At 59.0% G+C, this 23,384-nt stretch overlaps 1 protein-coding gene across 12 annotated transcripts in view; it reads right to left on the bottom strand.

Annotated features, from left to right (window-relative positions):
• CAMTA1 (calmodulin binding transcription activator 1) overlaps positions 1–23,384 on the bottom strand; it is a 731,766-nt gene that overhangs the window by 28,593 nt on the left and 679,789 nt on the right. For 11 of the 12 annotated variants that reach the window (XM_045858544.1, XM_045858545.1, XM_045858546.1 and 8 more), the window contains one exon: positions 1,344–1,498. In XM_045858544.1, coding sequence (XP_045714500.1) covers positions 1,344–1,498 — 155 coding nt within the window. Of the gene's footprint in view, positions 1–1,343; positions 1,499–22,109; positions 22,275–23,384 lie in introns of those variants that run through there. The other variant, XM_045858556.1, reaches the window with a different exon arrangement.

Here is a 23,384-nt window from a genome sequence, read left to right as displayed (position 1 = left end):
ACGTGCCCGCGAGCGCACGGGAGCCCAGGGGGTGAACGAAGAAGGGCTTGTTTTGTTTTGGTTGCATTAACCAGCGGCAGCCACACCCCCGTCTCGTGGGGGGACACGGAGACCCACGGAAGCCAACTGAAATGGACGGGAGCGTGTTCCACAGCAGCTCGCACGGGACCAGGCTACAGCCAGCCAGCCGAGGGGGCGGGGGAGAGCTGTGAAATGACGTTGTACCCCATCCCCTTCACGCCACCTTGTCGGCTACAGGAGAGTGATTTCCTGGGGGTCTCGAGTTTTAGCCACGAGCTACATTTAACAACGATTACTTCTTTCACAACACCCAGTGGTCTCGGGTGAAGGGGGGGCCTGCCTGAGCCTCAGTCACACGACACCGCGCGCCTGGTCTTTCCCTCTCCACTGATTTCTGCAGGCAGGTGAGAAGCAAGAAGACAGGAAAAGGGGGTCAGTCCCTTAGGTGTGGTGTAGTGTGCTTTGTTTCCATCTGTTACTAAAACTATTACCGACACCTGATGTTCACGAGGACCGTAACGCTCCAGGTGTTCAGCTGAGAGTGGAGCTGTCCGAGGAAACGCATCGTCCACCTTAGAGAGACAGAGGGGGAGCTACGTGCAGTTCAGGCAACAGCTCAGCGGCAGAGGGAAGGAGCTATATCGGTCCCTGCGCGTTTATCCCCGGGTCCCCTTCTCGTTTCTTCCTCGAAGACGTTCCAAAAATGAAGCTTCGAGATGAAATTTATAGAAAGCCTTCGAGACTAACGGGACTCTAATAAAACAACACTTGGTAATTCCTCTGCAAGTAGCAACCGGATACATTTTTCCTGGAATTTACGAAAAGGCACACGTGAAAGACGAAAGGAGGTATAATGTTGTTTCGCACTGAAAAACCACAGAAACGCTTTTTCTGGGCCCTTTTCGTCCCAATCTTCCTGAGTTTATGAAAGGTTTATGAATGACTGCATTCAATCACATTTTGCATTTGCAGTTGAGATGGAGATAGAAGAGAAAATACAGAGTAGATTCTAAATGAAAGAAGCTCTGAGTCACCACCATCCAGCCTTGTCCCCACTGCCAAGTGCCAGCAGTGACTTCTGGGACCAGGGACAGGGACCTGCGGCTTAGGGAGGTAAACCACCCAGACGCCCCCCAGCCCAAGGCTTCTTCCGTGGCACAGGGACTTTCGCACTGGGAAGTGCGGGTCCTGGGAAGTGCTCCCCGGGGGGCCTCTGCCTCCTCCAGGAACAGCCCAGCACCAGAGCAGGGCCGTGCACCCAGCGCCTCACCCACTGGTCACGCACCACACGAAACCCAGGTGACTGTCGCGCAGACGGGTACCTGGGCTTGGCTCGCTCCGTTCCCGCTGCCGGCGCCCCCTCCGCTGCCGCCGCCGCCCCCGCTGCCCTGTGTGTGCTGCTGGGACCCCGTCATCTCCGCCATCCTCCGCTCCATCTGCTCCAGGCGCTCCAGGATGGACATCCTGAACTGGTTGTCTGGGGGGAGAGAGGGAGAGGGAGGTTTGTCCCCGAAGAGGAGCCGGCAGCACGGGGCCTGTTCCGGCCTGCGGGCCCGAGACCACCGCATCTCGACCGGGCCCCAGAGGCCTGTCCAGGCCGGTTTCTCCAGCGTGGCGGCGAGGCGGTCACCTCCCACGAGACCGCGGCCTCCACCGTGGCCCCACGTGCTCGGCTGCCCGAACACAGACGCCCCTTTTTGTCAAAGGCCTAGTTTCAGGTTCCCGGCACCCCATTTCTGCCAAATGCCCCGACGAACCCTTACGGCGGGGGGGGACTGGGCGGGGGCTGGGTGGAGGGGCGCTGGGAGCGACCAAACGGAACGGCCGTGGCGGAAGCGGCCGAGGTGGGGAAGGCGGCGCAGACACGCGTTCCCCAGGCAGGACTGGTTTCTCCCAAACGTCGGGGGAAACGGCTTCACTTCCTGACCCCGCCCCCGGCTTTCACAGTGTCTCTTCGGAACTGTGTCGCTCGGTGCCGGAGACCCTGACGTGTGACTCCGTCTCGTTGCGGATGGACACCACCGGGCGCCTCCCAGCGGCCGGAGGAGCGCCAGGGCGCGGCCGCGGGGGCCGCACTGCAGCTCGGGGCCGCCGGCGAGTCCGCACGCTGCTGGGATCGGAGCGCCTCTCTCCGCACGCGTGAGCACGCATGCGCACGCGTGTGGACATGCGTATAATAAAGGTGGGTGGCGTGTGTATGTGAGGAAGAAATCATTCGCACCTACGTTCATTGCACAGGTTTTCGGGAGTGCTGCGCCAGGCACCAAACAGAGAGCCGGTCGGAGGAGGCGCAAGGAGGCTGCTGACATGGGGGGTGGGGGTGGCACTGGGTTTGGCCAGAATGCCAAGGGGCCAGACCTGCCAAGGGCTGGGGAGAGGTGACTGCAAACGCCCAGGCCCGGGCCGGACATCGGAGGAGCAGGAGCCGGGGGCTGGACTGCAGCGGGCAGGAGACGGGCGATAAAGGCAGCCGCGTGGGCACGGCCCAGGCGGCACGCAGCTGAGGACCCTGGCTCTGCCACGTGATCACCGCGTGACCTCGACTAAAACCGTGGCGCCTCGGTTTCCTCGGCTCTCAGACCTGGACGGTCTCCTAGGGGTGGTTGGGAGGAAGAAACGAGTTAATCCACGCCTGTGCCGAGAACACAGTAAGTCCCAGGGGAGCGTGGTGGCTGTCGTCTTCGGGCGGAGGAAGGAAACGTCCTTGGGAACTGACAGTGTGACAATGTGTTTCTCCCCCAAACTGCTAATGGCAATACTACTGTCAAAACAGAGCCATCTGAATCATGGAGAGGAATGACCCGGAAAAGAAATACTTTATCAGGGCTCCCTGCCACCCTGAGCCTAGCCCGTGAGGCTTCCCGATTCCACAGGAGATAAAACGAGAAACAGACCGAACACTCGGGGACGCCTTCCCCGGGCCAGGCACCGCTGCAGCGCCTTTGCAAACGCTACCTCGGTCACTCGTCCCCACGACCCACGCGAGGTTGGCACTGTTACCATCCTCGGCTCACGGGGGGGCGGGGGGACTGAGGCCGGGGACGGGGCTACCCTGTCTGGCTCGAGGACCCGCAGCCGCACTGCTGTACCTACAGCCACACCAGCCAGGACAGTGGAAGGAAGAGGAGAGGCACAAGAGTCAGACCATCTTAGCCCAAGGAAGAGAGCATTTTCCTGACAGCAAAAGGGCAGCATGTGCACCTGTCTGCCATGAAAACCTCCGATACCGAAGGCCGAACGGATTGCGCTTCGCTCGACCACAGCAGCGGGAGGGGGAAGACGGCTTTCCAAGCGCCATGGTGTGTTCTCGCAGACCATTTCCAGGAACAACGCTGGAGGGAGGGCTCTCCCTCTGGGACAGTGGAAGGTAAGGCCTGCGTTCCAGTTCCGCACCCGCGGACAGACGTGACGAACCCTGGAGACCCTGCTGCCCCGAGTCTCCGTGGCACGGTCGCCATGGGACGCGACCCTGGGCAACACGCAGGGGAGGGACCGCCCGCAGCCGGAGTCTCGCGGTCACTAACGGCAAACACAGAGTGACCTCAGAGGCGGTACCGGAACCCTTGCTCCACGCCCGTTCCAGCAAAGAACGGAAAACTGGCAGGATGCGAGATGCCGGATGCCTGCGTTTGGAGCGAGCTGAAGATGGAGAATTCTACCTTCTGGTTGGAGTTAGACTCCAAGCAGCGCGGCAGTCGCCCTCCGCAGCACTTTCCGTGACCGCCGCCCCCCCCCACCCCCCGGCCGATTCACCTGCTCATGCCAGCCTGGCAGCCATCCCTGTCTGACCCTGCGCCCAGACACTCCCGCGTCCCGCTGACAGGGGCTGAGCCCCGGCCGCCGTCTAGGTATTTCCTCTGCAAGCCTACCACGCTTGCGTCCACTGTGTGAGTGTCCAGGACCCCTGTCACCTGGTTCAGGGCACGGTGTGCCGTTGCGGGGAGCCGGAGGAGGCCGATATTAACCTTCCCCGTCACGCGGAGGGGAGGGGGCAGAAGGGCGCAGAGAGGGCGCTCTGCAGGCGTGCTGCCCGGCCGCCGCGCCCTGTCCGAGGGCGGTGGCTTTGCTCGGGCCTGCGGTGCTGCAGTGCGCTGACGAGTCACCCCGCCCACCCCCCCGTGGAGACAGGCAGGCTCTCTGACCTCACGGGGCCAGGCCCTGCCCGTGGCATCTCCACCCACGGCACCCGACCGTCACCACGACTCCGTGTCGCCACCGACTGCTACTGGCTTTTGTTCCTGGGCTGTGTGCTCGGCGCCAGCGCCCCCCCCCCCCACCCCTCCTGCCTGCCTCGCCCCAGCTACCTACGCCCTGAGCTCTTGGACGTTAGTAAGCTGCCCTGAGAAGTACTTCGTGAAGACACTAAAAGCAGTTATTTGCCTCTTAACAAAATTCTATCACGCATTACGGCATCTCGGAGCCTCTCCAGTCCCGAGGGGGCAGGGAGGGATAAGTAACATGAGAAACACTCTCCCGTGGAAACGGAGGAGCTGGCATCCCAGAGGCAGGTCTGCCGACCGGACCGCGCTGACCGGGAGCCAGAGGCTCTGGCCGAGCCCCGCCCCCTCTGCTCCGGCCGGCACAGCTAGCCCCCATCTCGAAGGCTTGCTCAGGAAAGTGACGGTTGTCACGTCTCTGTCACTGCCAAGGCAAACGCAACAGCCTCATGCCTGTTTCAGCTTGACAGCTTTGTCGTCACCGTTAAAACAATATTGTAGAATCTTGGCACATTCAGAGCTATGGCCTGAGCCGTATATTGTGTGTATGTGTGAATAATGGGATGAAGGGAATATCATTTCTTAGGGGACAATTTCTTCTGATTACGTTACAGTAAAGAGTACATTGAAAGATTCATTTATTCATTCGCAGATTTCTGTGAGCGCCTCCTGCCCACCGGGCAGGGGGTTGGGGGGCTGCCTCGGGCAGGAGCGAGGCCTCCCTGCCCCTGTTTTGCAGACAGCAGGTACCTTCCGGGGCCCGAAGGGGCCAGGATGGTTACGTTAGCACGCTGGGGGCGGGAGAAAGCAAACAGTGATCCAGGGGGCAGACGCCTTCGGCCCACTTCCCACCCAGCACGACTCAAACAAAGCCCACGGTGACTCAGCCTTGAGGGGCCCCGAGCGCTGCGTCCCAGCCCAGGACCGGCCCTGAGTGAAGCCACCGGACCCCCCGGAGTGGGGGCAGACGGCCGGGGCTGCACGTCCCCACGAGCACGTGGGGGCACCCAGGGCTCCACGTGTGTGTGTGCACACGCGGCGGCCGCTGCTGGCTCTCGGTCCTCGCCCCGGAGCGGCGGCTGTACCCACCCCTCTGAAAGCACACGTCGCCGTTTGTACGGAGAGATCCTCCCACTGCCACCCCCGGGGAAGTCACGCTGGAAGCCCGGCTCCACAGACGGACGAGACAGGCTCAGGGCGCAGCCTCACTTCGGGGTCCCCGCTCTGGGGGTGCTCCTGCGCGCCCCTCTGCCGCGGAGCGCCTGCGTGCTCAGTCCTTGGCTCCCCTGGCGGCAGGCTATGCCGCCCGGTCGGGCCGCCCCTCCCCGTGGTTCTCTGACTCTGGTGGGCGGGCAGGCAGAGTCCCCCGAGGGCTCTCTCACAGACTGGCGGGCCCGTCCCCGGAGGTTTTCGTTTGTAGTAGGTCTGGGTAAGGCCCGGAGGTTGCATTTCTAACAAGTTCTTGGGTGATGAGTGACGCTGAGGCTTCTGGTCTGGGACTGCATTGCAAGACCCACAGCCCCGAGGCCCCGGGCTCCTTTCACAAGGGTAAAGCCTCTGCCCGCCCAGGTGCTCGTTAAAGGGCCGGAGAGCCGCCCGTTGGGGCAGCAGCACAGGTGCACCCACACGGACCCCGGAGACGTCCCCTCGTGAAGTCGCGCCCGGCCCCTGCACACCGGCTCGGCTGGTCCACAGCCACTGGGCGGGCACGTTCTCCTCGCGTGTGCTGGGGCGGCTCTGGCCCGGCAGCACCTGAAACCGTTTGCAGCCTCCCACCGGCGCCGCCGCCTCCATCCTTCCGCCGGATCCCACCTCTTCGGTGCCTCCTGGCTCCACAGACTAAATGGAGGTCTTGCCGGTGTCTGTCTCCGCCCCTGGCTCTTCTCTAAAGCAGACTTTTCAAGCACACAGTGTCAGGGGATAAGGACTTCCCACGGTCACCCAGCGGCTCCTCCCCAGTGCCTTCCAGGCGCCCGAGCCCCAAGCACCCTGCCCCAGACGGGAGGTCAGCACTGCTGACGGCCCTGCAGCAGGGGTCTGGCCCGGGAGCTGCCCAGAGCCTCCTGCCGCCCGTCCAGCCTGCACCCCTTCCAGCGGAAGCAGCGTTTGTGGACCGGGCAGCGTCGTGGGAGTGGGGAGGGCACTGGAGGGGAGCTGAGAGCTCCGGGTTCAATCCCGACGCTGTGCCACGTGACTTCGGAAAAGTAACGGTCACTTTGCGCCTCAGTCTTCCCATCTGTACCATGGGGTCAGCACTGTCTCTTACTGTAGATTGTGAGGGTGAAATCACCTAAGGTGGGAAATCTTGCCAGTGGGAAGTCTCTCTCACGTCTGAGCTATCACATACCTATGGGGGCATTTAAAAAAATAAGTTTAAAAGCTCTTGAGTAGTTTTAGATTTACAGATGAGTTGCAGAAGGTAGAGCTCCCATACACCCTTCACCCGGTTTCCCCTCACATTAACATCTTACGTAACCAGGGTGCATTTGTCAAAACGCAGAAACCAGCCTTGACGTATCACTGCTGTTAACCACATCGCAGACTGAACTGGAATTAGAATCCACGTGCGTGTCCTGCCCCGCGATCCAACCCGGGGCACCACGTTGTGTTTGGCTGTTACGTTGCCGTCGGCCCTGGGGCGGGTTCTCAGCAGTCCCTTCTCCTCCGTGACTCCGGCCGGGCAGAAGGACGCTGGTCGGGCGCTCTGTGGCCGTCCCTGCGCTTAAGTGGGCCTGATGCTTCCTAGTGACTGGACCGGAGGCCTGGGTTTTTAGGAGGAAGAATGTGGAGGTGAGGTGCGCTGCTCCTCACATCCCACCAGGGGTTCTGGGACCGCGTGCTGCTGCTGACCTCGAGCTTTCGGGGAAGGTGGTGTCTGCCGGACCACTCCGGACAGTCACTGCTTCCCTCGTGCCTTACTGCCCTCTCCAGAAGCAGGTCACTGAGTCCGGCCCGTACTCAGGGGGCAGGGAACTGATCTCCCCTTCACGGGGGGTGGCATCCACACAGGCTACCGGGAGTTCTCCTACAGGGGAGATGCGTCCTGCGTTTACTGATTTAGTTATTTATTTGTATCAGCGTGAACTCACGTACCTTTACTTTACATCTTGGGTCAAAATCCAGTACTAAGTCATCTCCTTGCTCCAAGTCTTCCAGCGTTGGTTACCGGGAGCTCTTCCACGCCGGCTCCTTCTCCGTCGAGCCCTTCCTTACTGTCTGACATTGTAAGGTGCTCCGGGCTCATCCCGGCCCTACGACCGGCGCTTTCTCTAAGGAGCCCTGGTTCCTTTTAGAAATCCAGCAACCTTCTCCCACCTGCGCCGGGAGCTGCGCGGGTGGGAGACTGCAAGGTTCCTTTTGGCATTTAGAACCAAGACCCAGGTGCCGGATGTGCTCACCGCTGCCGGGGTGTCACCGCTTCTGGGCTCCCGCGGCGGACAGAGCAAGGAGGAGTATGGAAGCGCAGCGGCCCGTGTGCACACATGCGTCTGCGATTACCTCCGTGTCTGGCTGTGCACACATTCCAACACACACGCGTCTGACAGAGCACCGCAGCGCTCAGCCCGGCCTTCTAGGGGCGTGCGCACAAACCCCGCAACGGCTCTGAGCATTACAAAGAGCAAGGTGAAAAAAGCACCTCCAGCCACTCACTGGCCCAGGATGCCATGAATGGTTGGGGGGGGCTTCACGCCGCCCCCTTTTCTTTGGCTGCAGTCACGGGCCATCTTGTCGTTTCTCTTTGATGGGGCTCCGTTCCCTCAAAGGGACTCCTTTTAAACATCCTAAATTAACAGTCACCTAAAAATTTAAAATCCCCATGTAACCCCAGAGTTTTCAAGAGAGAGAAGATTTCATGAAGTCAGACACCCACAGAATGTTCTAAGTTTGGAAAGTTTGGGGTTTGCTGCCGGGAGAGTGGAGAATCCCGAGCACTTGGGCGTCTGATGCAAGAAGACGTCTCCGTCAGGGAAACCAGCGCTGGCCCGGCCGCTCAGGCTCTCGGCACTCGGCGGCGCCCACCGCTCCTCCGGGTCATAAACGCCCACTTCACACCCCAAACCCAACTCGTTTTCGGGGCCATGCTGAGCGGTACAACAGGAGGCAGTTTCTGACGTGCTGTCAGATCATCCAGCTTAAGAAACCGTAAATCCCTCCCCTCTGACCCACAAAATAAAATTTAAACTCTTTCGTGTGGCACAGGGTGCTCCTTCCAACGGTCTCCAGCTCCTTTTGCGGGGGGCGGGGGGGCGCGGGGGGGGGTTCTGATCACTCGCCGTCCCCCGGGCTTGCCTGGAACCGACAAACCTTCGGGCCTCTGGTGACGCCGACCTTCCCCCGCGCCCACCTGGCGGGTCTCTCCTCCCTCCGGGTGTGGCTCAGGCTCGTCTCCGCCTGATGGCCTACAGCTGCTGCTGAGCCCCCGCGGCAGGCCGGGCGTTCCGCACGTGTTACCTCTAACCCTCAAAATGAATCCGAAAGAAAGAGTTTCCTCTTCCTTTCACAGGTAAGGAAACTGAGGCTCACGATGGGTGTGACCTGCCCAAGGTCGCGCCGCTCGTGAGGATCAGGGCAGGGATCTGAACGTGCGTGGACCCCAGACGCGTGCCCTCTCCGGTCCCTGGCAGAGGCGCGTGTGCTCCCTTTCCCTACACGTGCCGTCTCCACGGAGCGCGCTTCCCGAGAGCAGGGCCTCCGTCCCGCGGCCCTGGCGCCAGCTCTGGAGTGGGTGCTCAGTGAGTGGGAAGAAACACTCTTTTCTGCGTGAAGCTTCTCCTGGGAGCCCACTTACTGCCGAGGCCACCCGAACTCTGAGCAACCACAGCTCTCTGCACAGCGGCCTCCGGGAGGAGGTTTTATTGCTTGCCCCGGTGGAGAGCGAGTGGCCAAAATAACCAAAACCCACTGGAGTGGACTGGGAAGCATGTGAGAAGCTGTATCAGTTTACCTGGCTGGCCGCCACTTCCCGGGGACTCAGGTGAGGGAATTCTGTAACCGCCGTGTGCGGGGCGAGACTGGCAGCACGGCCCGGGCACGCCGGGCTCCCTCGCAGACACCGCCCCGCCCGCGGAGCTGCACGGCTCTCCCACGGGCCCCTGCCTCTCGAGGCCCCCGCTCCTCCCCGAAGTGAGCCAGCATTCGGAACGCAGACGGCTGGCAGCACACCTTAATGAGTGCCTATAATTAGCCACGAGCGTGCTCAACAAGTCAGTCAGGTTAGGCCGACTCGGAGACGTGGCATTTGCATTGTGTGGTACAAAAGACACGCTTTCCGGAGCGGTCTCAGGAGGTGTGCGTGCACCGGAAGGCCCGAACGCGGGCGAACGAACGGAACGTGTCCACGCGAGGACCCGTGATGACGGCCGCTCGAGCCGAGCCGCCGCGGGCCTTGCAGCCAGAGCAGAAGAACAAGTTTTGCCTTGGCAGGTAAATGAATGAAGGAGCAATCACCAGATACCATCGGCTATTTTAGAACGCGTTATTTGTGGCTCAAGTGCACATGTGCCCTCCTGTTGCTATTTGGACCAGGAGCGAGAGGCCGTCTCCCGTTCCATTTACAGCCCTTGGCCGCGCCGGCAGGAAGGGCCGCTGAGACGCAAGGAGGCATGACTCGAACTATTTCTGTAGAGGACTGTAACTGCCGCTGAGGAAGTCTCCTAAATTTTTTAGGAAGCTCGGGAAGATGGGGAAAATGAAGTCACTTAATTCCTTCCCAGAATAAACGGGGCCGCCGGAGCGCATCCAGCCGCTCGCGCCCGGCGAGCCATTTAAGATGGCCAAGTGCAGCGGAGAGGGTGAGGGCCGGCCGGAGATAAGGCACAAGCTGTACCACCCTGATTTTCCAAAGCAACGGCTAAATTTAGCCGCAGGAAAGACGGCCACACGCCACGTCTTCAAAACTCCCGGCTCCATGCACCCGGACACTAGAAGCGGGAGCCAGCCATGCTTCCCACATATCCTTCAGCTGCAGTGCTTCTGGGCTCCTGCTTCGGCGCCCCGGTCTGCATTCTGCTCTCCTCGCAAACTCGGAGCCTTAGGCACGTCGGGAGAAGTCGGGGTGCCGCCGGGACGCCTCGTGAGATCAGGAGAGCAAAGGTCACAGCACCGCAGAATCGACGGCCACCGCCCCTCTGAGGCCTCTCAGTCCTGGGCTTCGAGGGCCGCGGGGGCAGCGACTGCAGACCTGTTCTGCAAGGACACGGGGCCGACGCAAGGAGCTCCGCAGCAGCAGAGCACGGCACCGGGCACAGGTGGCCCTCCGACGAGGGACGCCGGGGCCGAGGGCACAGTCAGCGAAGCAGCCAACCCGACAGGCACACACGGCAGGGAACCTGCAGCCGGGGAGTGTGAGGGTGCAGGACGACGGGGCCCTGACATCGTCTGTCCGCCAAGGAGCAGCCTGTCCAAACGCAGCCAGTTGGGAGGACCCCGCAGTCACCGCTTCCACACACGGTGACGACGAGAAGCAGTATCAGCACGATGGAGACATTCTGGAGGAGGGACAGCGACACAGACGCGACTCGGGAAAGCAAGGGAGCGCGAGCGCGGGGGAGGGGAGGGCTTCACCAGTGCAGGAATGAGGCTCGGGGTGAAGGGCCAGACGACCTGGACATGCAGATGTGACAACGGGGTGACACTCAAGTGCAGGGAGAAAAATGGAAAAACACAGTCACGAGCCACCAGCAGGTTGGCCTGTGGGGCCAAATGGTGACCAAAAGCCAAACCACTTGACATCCATCAGGAAGAAGCACGGGGAACCAGGGCCAGACAGACTCGCTCTGCGCATGTCTCCCGAGCACCCCTGCCCGGGCACCCCTGCCTGGCACGGAGGCCACGGCTCCCAGGTGTCACTGTGACCAAGACAGCTCAAGGTGTGATCGCCACCAAGTTCAATATGAGCCTCTGTTTCAGGCACCTCCATCTAATACAAAGGTCAAGGGACACCCTGAGTTCCTTCTGTCCCCGCCACATTCCCAAGGCCTAGCACAACGCCTAGCACATAGTAGGCCCTCGGTAAATATTTACTGAAAAGTGACTTCCCTGCATCTGCTCAAAACAGGAAATGTGACTTTCAAGAAGGGCGAGGGGAAGGACGTTGGGCAGAACACACGGTTTTGCTTCCTCTGTCACTCCCGTGAGGTGCTCTTCTGGGCTGCGCTGTGAGAGCACAGCCCTCGCTCTCCCACGGCCACGCCTCCCCCGATCCTGGGGAAGGTGCCTGGGGCCGGGCACCTGGGGTCAGAGAAAACGTCTCATCGAGGCTGGTGTGCAACTCCTTCACTTGGCAGTTTTCACCCTAGAAGTGCTCTATGTCAAGGTTAGGGCAGAGATGATGGCAGAGCTCAAGAAAAAAGAAAACTGCTGGGGAGATGTGGTACATGGTACTTGGGAAAAGGTGTAAACAGAGAGAGAGCGAGAAGAACACCGGCCGCTTCTAGCCAACCCTCCTCAGTCATACGAGATGTCATCCGCCCCGAGTTCCTGGTGGTTTTCGACACCTGGCCGCAGAACCCACACGCGTTCAGGACTTGAGCTGCATCCCACTGACGCTCCGCCCGTCACCCGGACGGAGGCCGCGCTCGGCAGTGCTGTGCGGTCAGAGCTGGTGGCGGCGGCAGCGACACCTGCATAGGCTTCCCAGCTCTCTTGTGGACTCGAGAGAGAGAGAGTGAAAGTCCAAGATGTTTCAAAAATATGTATTTTTTTTTTAAATGCTGGATTCTACAGAGAGAGCCTTCAGTTCCAGAACTCAACATTTATTAAGTACAATAATATCTGTTCACAATGCTGTAAGGTTTTGTAAAACTCTGGAATAAATAAAGGTGCCCTGGCTGGCATAGCTCAGTGGACTGAGCGCGGGCTGCGAACCAAAGCATCACAGGTTTGATTCCCAGTCAGGGCACATGCCTGGGTTGCAGGCCACGGCCCCCAGCAACCGCACATTGATGTTTCTCTCTCTCTCTCTCCCTCCCTTCCCTCTCTAAAATAAATAAAATCTTTTTCAAAAATAAAAAAAAATAAAGGCAAAGTCCTTTCCAAATGCATGGGCTGAAATGTATTTTAAAAGAAATAGGCATGTTACTTTAAAATATTGGCCACTTTATATAAAGTAGGCCTTAATACAGAAAACGATTTAAGAATACTATTTTACAATTGAGCACAGGCCTCTCTGACGAGTGATGGAGGATAAACTTCTCTTTTAAAAAAATCGAAATTATACCACTTGAACTATTTTGTTGAGGAATAAAATATTTCTCCAAAGGAACCATGAGAGACTTATTAGAAAGTTTTCAGCCACGTGACTCCTTCTTGGTAGGGTCCTGGCGCCTGCCTGTAGGGGCCCTTCTGCGTCCTGGCGCCCCGGGCCGCCCAGGAACACAAGGCTGCTCTGTGCCTGCAGCCGCCCTGCCCCCGCCCCCCCCCCCCCACCCGTGGCGTCAGGGAGGAGGGCTCGCACTCACACCCACACTGGCACCCCATGCCCAGGCCAGAGCAGTCCTCGCACCTTCGCAAGTTCCGGGTCGGTGAGGCCTGGATGCATGTGTTCTCGAGGCCAGTATTCAAACGTCCCCTGGATTGGGGACAAAGCAAAAACACGTAACGGTGTCTTCCACTAAACAGGGACGCCCCCTGCCTTCATCCTGTCGTGGGGCTGTCCTGTCCTGCTGGCCCCATGGAAGTCCCCAGATTGGGCGTCTTCAATGGCCCCGCTCAGAGTGTGCTTGGCCTGAAGTTTCCGGCAGCAGTTAGGTAACGGAACACAGGATCAATAACCAACTGGAAGGACAGTGGGCGTTCTCCCTGGGAGTCGTGTGTCGCCTATCCCTAACGCATCCCAGGGGCCCCTCCCCCCCCTCCACCCCGATTTCCCTGCCCTGCCACATTCCCTCGCCGCCTGTTTCTCCCTCCCCGCCTTCACCTAATTGGAACGACCCTGGATCCAGGTCTGTGTCCGTTCCGGGTCGGCTGATGAAAGAGACGTCTGGTTAACAACAGATTAGGCAGGAGCAAGATTTTGTGGGAAGACTACAGTAAAGCGCAGGCACAGCTGTCATTCTGAAACCGTGTGCGAAACCCTCCAGCACGGTTAACCGGAAGTCCCAGATCTGGCTGGGCTGAGCAGACAAAGCCAAGGGGAAGCAATCAGTTTCAAGATCAAGGTCAGTTGCTCTGGAGAGCGTGGATTTTCTTGGTCCTAAGATCTGAAATTCCTCCTACAAATCCTAATAAGAGAGACACCCTCACCCTGACTGGGGTGGGCCCGTGGGTTGGGTGTCGTCCTGCAAACCAAAAGGCCGCTGGTTCCCGTCCTAGTTGAGGCACGTGCCTGGGACGGAGGCCAGGCCGCCAGGCTGGGGGCAAGCAGGAGGCAACCGATTGATGTTTCTCTCTCTCTCCCCACCTTCCACTCCCTCTAAAAAGAAATAACTAAAATCTTCTAAAGAAGAAAGACATCGTGACGTCAGTGTGTTTGCAACAAAGGCAATCCTGGGTTTCGAATAACTACGTCCGGCACCGTTTGTGAGCATTAAAGGCAGCGCCCAAGGACAGTAACGCAACAGAGGTCGGGTGTGGCCCGCCTTCTCCGCTCCACCACAGTTTGGTGTGAGCTAAGGGCAAATGGAAGCATTCAGAGGCATAAATACTGTTATCTACTGCTTACTCTTTCTCCACCAATATTTTATGATCCTGATTTTTAAATCTAGAAACTGGTCAGTCGAATGTTCCACATTTCTGGAAGGAAAACCCTTCCGTTCTTTAGTGGGGTCTCAGTTGTTTATCATTAAGTGACCTCCCCCCTGCAAGTCAGCGGCCCCTAACTTTCCAAAAGTCCCCTTACTGCAGGGAAATAACACGTTTCCTTCTGTCTCTGCTTGTGAACAGATGTATCTGGGAGCTCGGCGACAAGCGGTGTCCTGCACAGATCATTTCTTGCCACGATTTCTCACGGAAAGAGCGTGGCTGCTGACGTTTTGGTCCGTCTGCCAGCAAACACGACAGTCGAGCGACCAGCCGGCCCTGTGTATGCCCTGGTCCCGCCAGTGTCTCTGCGCGACCCCGGGCGGCTGCCCGCTGAGGGCGGTCCCTGCGCCGACACAGAACAGACACGCGGGAGAAACTTCGGAGACTCGACGTGGACTTCCCCGGTGAGGCGAGAAGCCCTAACAGTGACGCTTACCCTTCCGGCTGCGGCTCCTTCCCCACACAGCGCATGCGCGCGCGCGCACGCACGCACACACGTCACATACGTCACATTCAGTGTCCGGGGACTCCCAGACCCGGGGAGACGCGTGGGCTCCAGGCTCGGGACCGGCTTGCGGCGATGGCCCGCGGAGCGCTCCCAAGCTGCAGGCAGGGCCCGTTCCCCAAGAGATGTGTGCTGTTCAGCAGGCCACGCAAACCGTCAAATGTGGGGTCGGGGTGCTTCGGAAATAACGGGTTAAACAAAACTGAACACATTTACATCTCCGACGTACGGCTTTTCTGAACCTTAATACGCACGCCTGTGTTTCCTAAACCTCCTGAACGTTCTGAATGTGGGGGGCGTTCCTACACGCATTCCCTGGGACCGGTGCCCCCACAGGGGAGTTTCGGAGCTAAAACCAGCCCTGAAGATCCGCACCCCGGTGCAGACCGGCTCCGGAGTCCGGGAATTCCCGGCCCACGCTCCTCCTCGTGGTGGGCTCGGCACTGCTCCAGCTTACAAGAGCCCCCCCCAAAAGGGATGTGGGCTAACAGGGAGTACCCCCCCAGGGACCTGTACAGGACACTGCCTGACCCTCCATCTCGTCTCTTCCTTCCCAGTCTCTCCCCCGCGCCCCGCCCACGGTTCAGGCCCTTCCGCTTCAGACCGCCGCGGACACACACGAGCACCCCTCGAACCCACGTTCTCTTTCCCTTTCAACTGCTCTAACGCTCCAGAAGGACGTTTCTCACTCTCTTAACTTTGTGCCATTTGAGAATAGAAATAAGGTTGTCATTCTCATGGATAATAGGGATGCTAGGGTTCTCCAGAAACTCACATGACTCTCTCAGGGTTTAGCCTCATAAAAAGGTAGAGAGTTAGGCTTTGAAAGTTCAGAGAACCATCCAGAGTTCTAGCCATGAAATAAGATTCTTCACCAAGAAGTTTCCATTTACTGGTTGTTTTGCATATACGCTTATTTTTATTCAAGCAACATCCTTTAATATGCAAATGTGGCGCTCCTTATTTCCTTTGTTTTGTAACAGAACTGTGGGTTATATATTTACAAACCATGTAGGTTATGTGTTCTACATAATGTTTTATGGTATACAGGTAATATGTGCATGTATACATTATTTTAATTATTTTCCTCCTGCAAGCACGGATTACCCGCTAAGGGTTTGGAAAGGGTTCTGTTCTCCGGGAGCCTGGGATCCTACCTACCATTTGCTGGGCTGTTTATCTGGGAACAACTGACTTACGAGCTTTTAGAATTTCATCAGTTCTAGGCTGAGCACTTCCTACTTTTCACATTAGAGAAAACATTTTTCATAGACACACAAGAATGCCAGGGGCATCGATTCTGGCTGGAGCGGAATGAATGGTTTCTTGTGCTAGGAGAGACAAATGGCTATTTGAATACATTCCCCGCTGATTAATCCAAACCACAGAGAGTCACGTGCGGGACGTGGACCACAGTTTTGGAGACCGGTCCTGGGAACCGCTGGCCCCACGGACAGGCTCGCCGAAAGGAGACGGTCCTGGGGTCCCTGCGCTGAGGCGGGACCACAGGGACGAGACTGCGGAGTCCCCGCAGCGTGCGCACCTGCGGTTTGAGAGGGAATGGCGGCTTCTTTGGGAGTGTGACCATCGCGGTAAAGGGTACGACATGCTGGTCCCCATACAGTCCACCTGCCTAGCATCCCCCGCCCCTTCCCCGGCCCTGGTGTCTCCCACGGGGGCCAGCCCCGCCGTGGGCCCAGTTCAGGTGGTGCTGACCTCCGTCTCTGGCGCCAGGCCTTGCTAATGACAGCAGCGCCTCCTCTTATTCAAGTGACTGGACGCAGGAGTCCCGCCAGGCCGGTAAGGACACAACAGTTCCTGGAACTATGGAACTACTGGGAAAGAAGAGCCGTTTTCCCAGAGATATCTGCTAAAAATGGCAAAACGCAGACCTGGCGCTTTGACTGGGCCATCCTGCTGGCATTCTGGGAAATCCTGCCCAAGCATAAAATCAACACAGAGAGGAGAGGAGAGCCAAGGGAGGGGATGAGAGGTTCCTGTTAACATCCTTTAAGCAGCCGGAACCAGCAGTACCTGAAGACAACTCCACAGCTAGACTCCATCAGGGGCAATAAATCCCCTTGTTCAGAGGTCAGGTTCAGTTCCGACACAGCTAAATGAGGGGTCTAAGGTAAACCTATCGACTGAAATGTGGATCCTTTAGCTAAATAAATACTGGGGAAAGTCCTGCTTCCACTTACAAACTAAAAAATATCCAGCATCGTTAACTATACCTTAGTAGTAGTACACACATAGCATCCGATTTCTCTATAAAACGTGGGGTAAGTTATGGCAGAAGTAAACTCGCATGCTTATCTAGACCATTTTCATTACCCACAGAAACCAGAAACACAGGAAAAGGGGTACTGGGCTCCCGCCGGGCAGGAGACCACCCGTTGTTGAGTTGCACAAGCAGGGAAGTGCCCTAACTCATTCAGCCTTAGGTCGCTGCCACGGCGACTCGCACGGCAACAGACACGTCCGCAGCGGGCACTCAGGACAGGGCAGGGGGACGGAGAGAGGACTCAGGGACTCTCCGGCCCCAGGGGCCGTCAGCTGCCTCCGACCGGGTCCACAGAAAGCAGTAGAGCCTCGCACACACTCACGAGTATTGGAGACAGAAACTTCCCAAACGGACGCCCTTACCTGCGCAATGAGCTTTGACTTTAAAAACTGCAGAACTGATTTCCTCAACCACTACTGATCAGTGTAGAAGACAGAGCAGGTGCTGCAATTCAGAGACGTCAGGCGATTTACCTGGGACGTCTCATTCGGTTAGTGGTAGAGCTGACACACACACACAAACACAGGGCTCATCCTGCTGTACTGTATCAAAGCAGACAGCTGTTCTTTATCCACATTCCCAGACAGCAAGCTTCCGCCAGCCCCGAGATGGCCGGAAAGATGGTTCGGGTGACGGGCCGGCTATCTGCTTCGCACTGGCACAGGCCCAGACGTCCAGGGCCGCTTCCGGACCGCCTCAGCGCACACCCACGTCCACCGGGGACCTTGAACTGACCCGGACGGGACAGCCTGTGGAGTCTTGCCCCAATCCCCGACACACAACACCGAACTGAATGCACGGAGGAGGGTCAGAGGCAGGTTAGTGTTAGGCTTGAAGAAACCCATCACGTTCTTCTCACTCTGTGCAAGGAGTAACACCACCACACGGATAATCTTTTTGTCGACTGAGAGCACTGAGGAAACCCCACCTCCCAGATTTCACCACGCTGGGGCAGTAGGGGTGCCCCGCAGAGCTGCAGATCTAGTGGGGGTGGGGGCGGTGGGGGGAAAGGCTTCACTGATGGGATGAGATCTGAGTCTGGCTCAGCGGTTAAGGAGGTGGAGTTCAGGAGGGGGTGTGCAGTGGGGGTGCGCCGACCCGCCGGAGCGCACCGGAGGCGCCCTGCTGAGTGGTTGCTGGCAGGCGGGGGAGGCTGGCAGAGAGAGGAGGGTCAGGTTTGGAGGGCGGTGCAAGTCAGGTGAACGTGAAAAAAAAAAAACAAAACCCAGAGAGACTAACTGGTTAATTCGAATGTTTGCTAAATGCTAATTTAATATACTTGGAGAAACACATTTCCATTACTGGCCATCTCTTTGCACATTACACAAATGTTATGTAAGTTCAGCATCAGCAGCTTAACTCCTATAAACATTTACCCTGGTTAAATTCCTTCCGTATTTTACCTTCCTCAAATTAGTATTTAATCATTAATTACAATGTGCTTAACAACTGGCATACAGTAGGTGCTTAGCATACGTTGATCTCTCTATACACCCTGTGTCTAAAGTTACGATGCACTTTCAAGCTTACAGGACAATACAGAATCACCCGACTTGCAGGTGCCGTGACGTACTTTCCAAACTAGAGGTTTCAGTGAGAACTCGAGAGGCACTTTACTAAAATGAAGCATCCAGCAAGGCTATCCTGGCATTGCGTGTCCCCCAGCCGCCCCCGCCTCCCTCACAAAGTATCATCCTGTGGTCGCAGTGGGCCACGCTGCTACAGGCTGAGGGCTGGAGAGTACGTGTCTCCTGACGGGAGGTACAGGCGTCTCCTCGTCTGCCCGCCGTGCGTGTGCCCAAACCCAGGCACATCGGAGAGGAGCACAGAACTCGGGGTCATCTGACTTCAGGGCGACCCACTGGGGAAGGGGAGGAGCCCAGCACTGTGGATCTTCATGGTCGTGAACTCGCATATCCTCGTGATGAGGTGACGACACCCGTTCGCGTCACCCTGCGGGCTCCTAAGCACTGTCTAAACGTTCAGTGTGACTAACTGTTAACATGTAGCTTTTAATGGGATTCAGTGCATCTCATCTCTGCTGCTCCCATCACCACTTAAAATTAATTGCTGGCTGTCAGAATGTACCTGAAGACAGAAAAATTCACTGTATGCAAGGTGTCAGGAAGACTAAATTAACCCTGCATCACTGCGTTTACAATCGCAAGGAAGCCTGGGATGCAGTTTGGGGCCCGCCGCTAGGAAGCGTGGAAGGTTTTATGGAAGGAATGTTGTTGAACGAATTAACTAGTCCCCCCACTTCATTTTCCTGGACCCTCACTCCCCTCCTGCCCAATCCTCCGTCTCTCTTGATCTTGCCTCATTATGCATATGCATTTCTGTGAGCTCCCTTAGATCCCTTTTTGAAAGAAAGTTGAGGTGTACACGAATCCATTTGCATCACGTGTGGGCGCCCAGAGCTTCCTGGCGAAGGAACGCGTAAGTGAAATGAGCTCCCAGATGCCGGGCTCCCGGACTGCAGCGGGCACTACAGCTGCTGTTTACCAGCGAAGGCTCGGCATCGCTCAGAGTCTCCTTCTGAAAAGATCAATGGAATACAAATGTTGAATCATTCTAAGTGATTCAAGCGGGAGCCGAGCCCTTTCAAGGTGAGAAGACGCAGCGGGCACCCGGGGAAGGGGTGGGACAGAGCACAGAGGAAAAATAAAGAACTTCCAGCAAGCACTGCATACGCTCAAGAACTGTGCCACCTTTAAGAGAAATGTTTTTTTTTTTAAACCTTTCTGCGAGGTACCTGAAGTTGCGTCTTAAACACGTCAACGTATGAACACTTTTTCCTTAAACATTGAAAACACGGCAGCCTACAAGCACAGCTCTGCAACTTCAGGAGCTCAGGACAGCAGTGACTGAAATAGCAGAAAAATTCTGAGCATCCCCAAAAGAAACTGCACCCCCCCCCCCTCCCCCAGATGTGCACAGCAGGCCCTGCCTGAGGACCGGGACCTTGAACTGAGCATTTGACTCCTAGCAGTCAACAAGGGCCTGCCATCTTTCACTTGGGGAACTTCCCACGCCGACCAGTTCTTTAACTTCCCCCTTTCTCATGTGAGGTAGACATTCCCGGCTCCACCGGTTAGCCGTGTCCCCCGGAACGGCCGTCGTCGTGGAAGTACTGCAGCGGGGACTGCCGCCGCTATGGATAGGGAGGCCCAGAGGGTCCTGGACGGAAGCCTGAAGGAAACAATACAAGCCTGTGTGTGTTTACCACACAAACGGAAGAACTGATGGAAATCCTTAAATGATACAATGCTGTTACTGACTGCGGCCTTAAACGCTGCATTTCCACTTGGATTACGGGGACTGGAACGAGTCAGGATGGCCGCGCTGAGGTCCCTGGAAATACGCAGCGGTCCTCTTGCTTGTGTTCACTACCGGGCTACAGTTGTTTGGGAAATGCATATCCCGTAAGGAAATGCTACATTCTAGAACATTAAATATTACTGCTCCCTAAATCAAATACGAAGAGAAACACAAGCTTATTTGCTATCGTCTAATTCTGGTGTTAAAATAATAAATATCTGCCTATAGACAAACACACACCATGCAAAGTGCTACTGCTTCACGGATCTCGATCAGGTTCCCAGGCAACAGTTTTTCCCTGTGACACAGACTCTTGAAGCCGCAAGAGAAAAGAACAGCCAGACGTTTACCACGCAGGACGCAATTGGTTGGGAGCACCCATTTAAAATTTGGGGTTTGGGCCTCGCTGGTGGGAAAACGGTACCGCACTGAGCCAACTACGAGGGGCATTTCCGTGAGCACCTGTGAGCCCTCTCCCGTCACCAATGTGCACTTGACTCATCAGAGGCCCCAGGCCGACAGACATCGACCAGGCACAGTGCACAAAAAACAAGACAGTTTAAAACTGTCATCATTCCCTGCTGAAGCAGCTGCTTAAGACGATAATTTGCAAGAATACTATAGTTCCAGAAATTTATTTCCCTGCCTACTTTGTAGAGAGATTTGTTTTGAGCCTGCAGAAATCCGTGGAGATTGAAAAACACCCAGGCAGTGCCCACGGCCGCTAACGTTTGCAAGACCTAGGGAACCAGATCACGAGGTCCTATAAATGCAGGAGGGCCCGCCTGCGCTCGGCCGGGGGCAGCCAGGGTCACGGTGCCTCTCCTACCCCAGGTGTGCCGATAAGCAAGGCTCTCAGAAGTTCTTCCAAACCTTCAGTCTCTGAAGTCAACCAACTTTCCCCGCTGAGTGCTACGCACAGATTAATAAAGCGTTCATTCACTCCATTGGCCTGCGAGGAAACGCAGCCTCCAACCGCCGCGTCCTGCAGAGGCGCCCCGGCCCAGCGGCTCTCTTCCCGCGGAGGGGGCACCGTCCCGGCCCTTCTCGCTCTCCCCGCACCCCGCCAACCCGGCACCTGTTCCGGGCCGTTGCGCCGCGCCCCGCTGAGGCCGAGGGGGCACCTCTCGCCCCTCTCGCCCCTCTCTCCCCCCGTCCTGACGAAGGGGCACCTGTCCCCATCCCTCCGGCACCTCTCCCCGTCCCCGCCCGCCCGTCCTCCCGCGCCCGCAGCGGGAGGGCGTGCTCCATCCGAAAAGCCCGCCGAGCCGCGCCTCGCAGACAAAAACCAGCCGGCCGCCCACTGCCCCCAGCGGCCGCCGCGACGCGGCCACTCCCCGCACGCGCGCCCACCACAGCCACTCACCCCAACATTCCCACTGCCCCGCGCACACACTCGTGCTCTCACACCCACTCCCGCCCTCGGAGAAACACGCGCGCGCTTAGCCTCGCTCCCTAAACCCGCGTGACCTCACACCCACTCCGCGCACAACTGCAGACACACGCCCCGTCAACACACGCCCGCCCGCCCACAGTCCCTCGCGCCTCAAACGCACTCAGTCCCTCGCTCTCCACCAGTACGCGCGCTTAGGCTCCCGCTGCTTCGCGAACACGCGTGGCCGCACACTCGCTCCTCAAACTCGCGCGCCATCCGCACGCGCCCCGCACACTCATCCCAACGCCCCCCCGTCACTCGCACCCTGTCAACACATGCCGTCCCCCACGCGCACTCACGCGTCAAAACACACTCCTCCCCCGCGTAAACAGGCGCGCCCCTCACCTTCCGCACCCCCTCCTCCACACACGCGCCTGTCCTCGCACCCACTTCGAACACCCGCCTGCTCAACGTAAACACGCGCGCCCCCCGCCGCGAGCACGCGTGCTCCCCACTCCCCGGCCACGGCGCGCGCGCCCCGGGCCCCGCCCCCGCTCGCCCCGGCTGCCCCGCGCGCCCCCGCCGGCCGCCGCCCTCGACCGCACGCCCAGGGCCGACTCTCCCCTCCGCCACACGCACACTCACTGGAACTCGAGGAGCACGGCCACAGCTCCGTCGCGCTGGCGCCGAGCCGCCCAGGTCTTCCTCCTCCCGCGCGGCCCCGCCCTGCCCGGCCTCGACAACCCAGCCCGGCGCGACCCGCCGAGCTCCACACACCGCAGCTGGAACGACTCGGGCTCCGGGTACCGCTGTCTCCCCGCCACAGCCCGAGTGCGCCGCCCGGGCCAATGGCGGGGCGCGGCGGTGAGCTCACCGGCCTCGGCCCCGCCCGTGGGCCAATCCGAGGGCGCGACGTCACCTGGAGCTGGGCAGAGGCAGGTGTGGGGCGCGGAGCCACTCGGCGCGGGGACTGCGCCGGAACTGCGCCCGAGCCGCGCGGCGCCGCGCTGGACGGCGGCGGGTCGGGCCCTGAGGGTGCGGGCGGAGCGCGGCGGCGCGGCCACGGGCCCCTCAGGCGAGGTCCCAGCGGGCCACAGCCCCTCCCAGCGGCACCGCCGCGGTCCCCGCGCAGATTCCGGGAGGCGCCCGGAGGGGTGGGGTGGGGGGAGCGGCGGTGCTCCGCTCGAGGGCAGGGGCGGTTCGGAGCTCGACGGCAGCACCGGGGCCGAAGGCCCCATGAAGCCTCCCTGGGGCCCCGCGCCCTGTGGCCCGGGTGCACGGTCTGCGAGTTCCGGGCCCGCGGAGCCGCCCCGCGCCCGGCCCGGGGACTCCTGGCCCCGTGGCGCCGTCGGGTCTGCGTGAGACACTCGAGCCGCGGGGCCCCTGCGTACCGGGGCTTTGGCTTCCGGCGCGGCCCCGGCGCACCCTGCGGCGGCGGCGGCGTCTGCAATGCAGCCGCGGGAGGAGCGGCGCTGCGCTGCGCTGCGCCGAGCCGCGAGCGGGGGAGCGAGGAGGGCTGGGCGGGAAGGAGGGGCGCAGGGCGCGGCGAGCCGGCCGACAGCGGAGGAGCCCGGCAGCGCCCGGAAGAACGCGAGAGCACAGGGCGGGTCCCGGCTCCCGAAGGCGAAGGGGCCCCGGGGCGTCGGCCAGGGCGGGGCCCAGGATGGTTGGGCGGTGGCGAAGAATAGCGGCTCCCCTGGGAGTTCAAGAGCGTCCTAGGCTCCGGTTCCAAGCTCCTTAGCTGGAGTTCCAGGGCCTCCGCCCACTCCTCGGGGGTTTAACGCTGGTGTCCAAAAGTTCTGGCTTCGGCTTTCTCACTTGGGTAGTTGTGCGTAATAGCCTCCCGCCTGGCATCTGCCGCCCCCGGCTTCCCGCCCCAAGCCCTAGTCGCACCTCTCCTTTAAGGCTCACGATCTCCCA

The sequence above is a fragment of the Phyllostomus hastatus genome, unplaced genomic scaffold, assembly GCF_019186645.2.
Source record: "Phyllostomus hastatus isolate PE091 unplaced genomic scaffold, TTU_PhHast_1.1 phas_scaffold_182, whole genome shotgun sequence".
Classification (NCBI taxonomy): Eukaryota; Metazoa; Chordata; class Mammalia; order Chiroptera; family Phyllostomidae; genus Phyllostomus; species Phyllostomus hastatus.
Note: the sequence above shows the minus strand (reverse complement) of the source record. Positions and strands in the feature narration are given on the sequence as shown.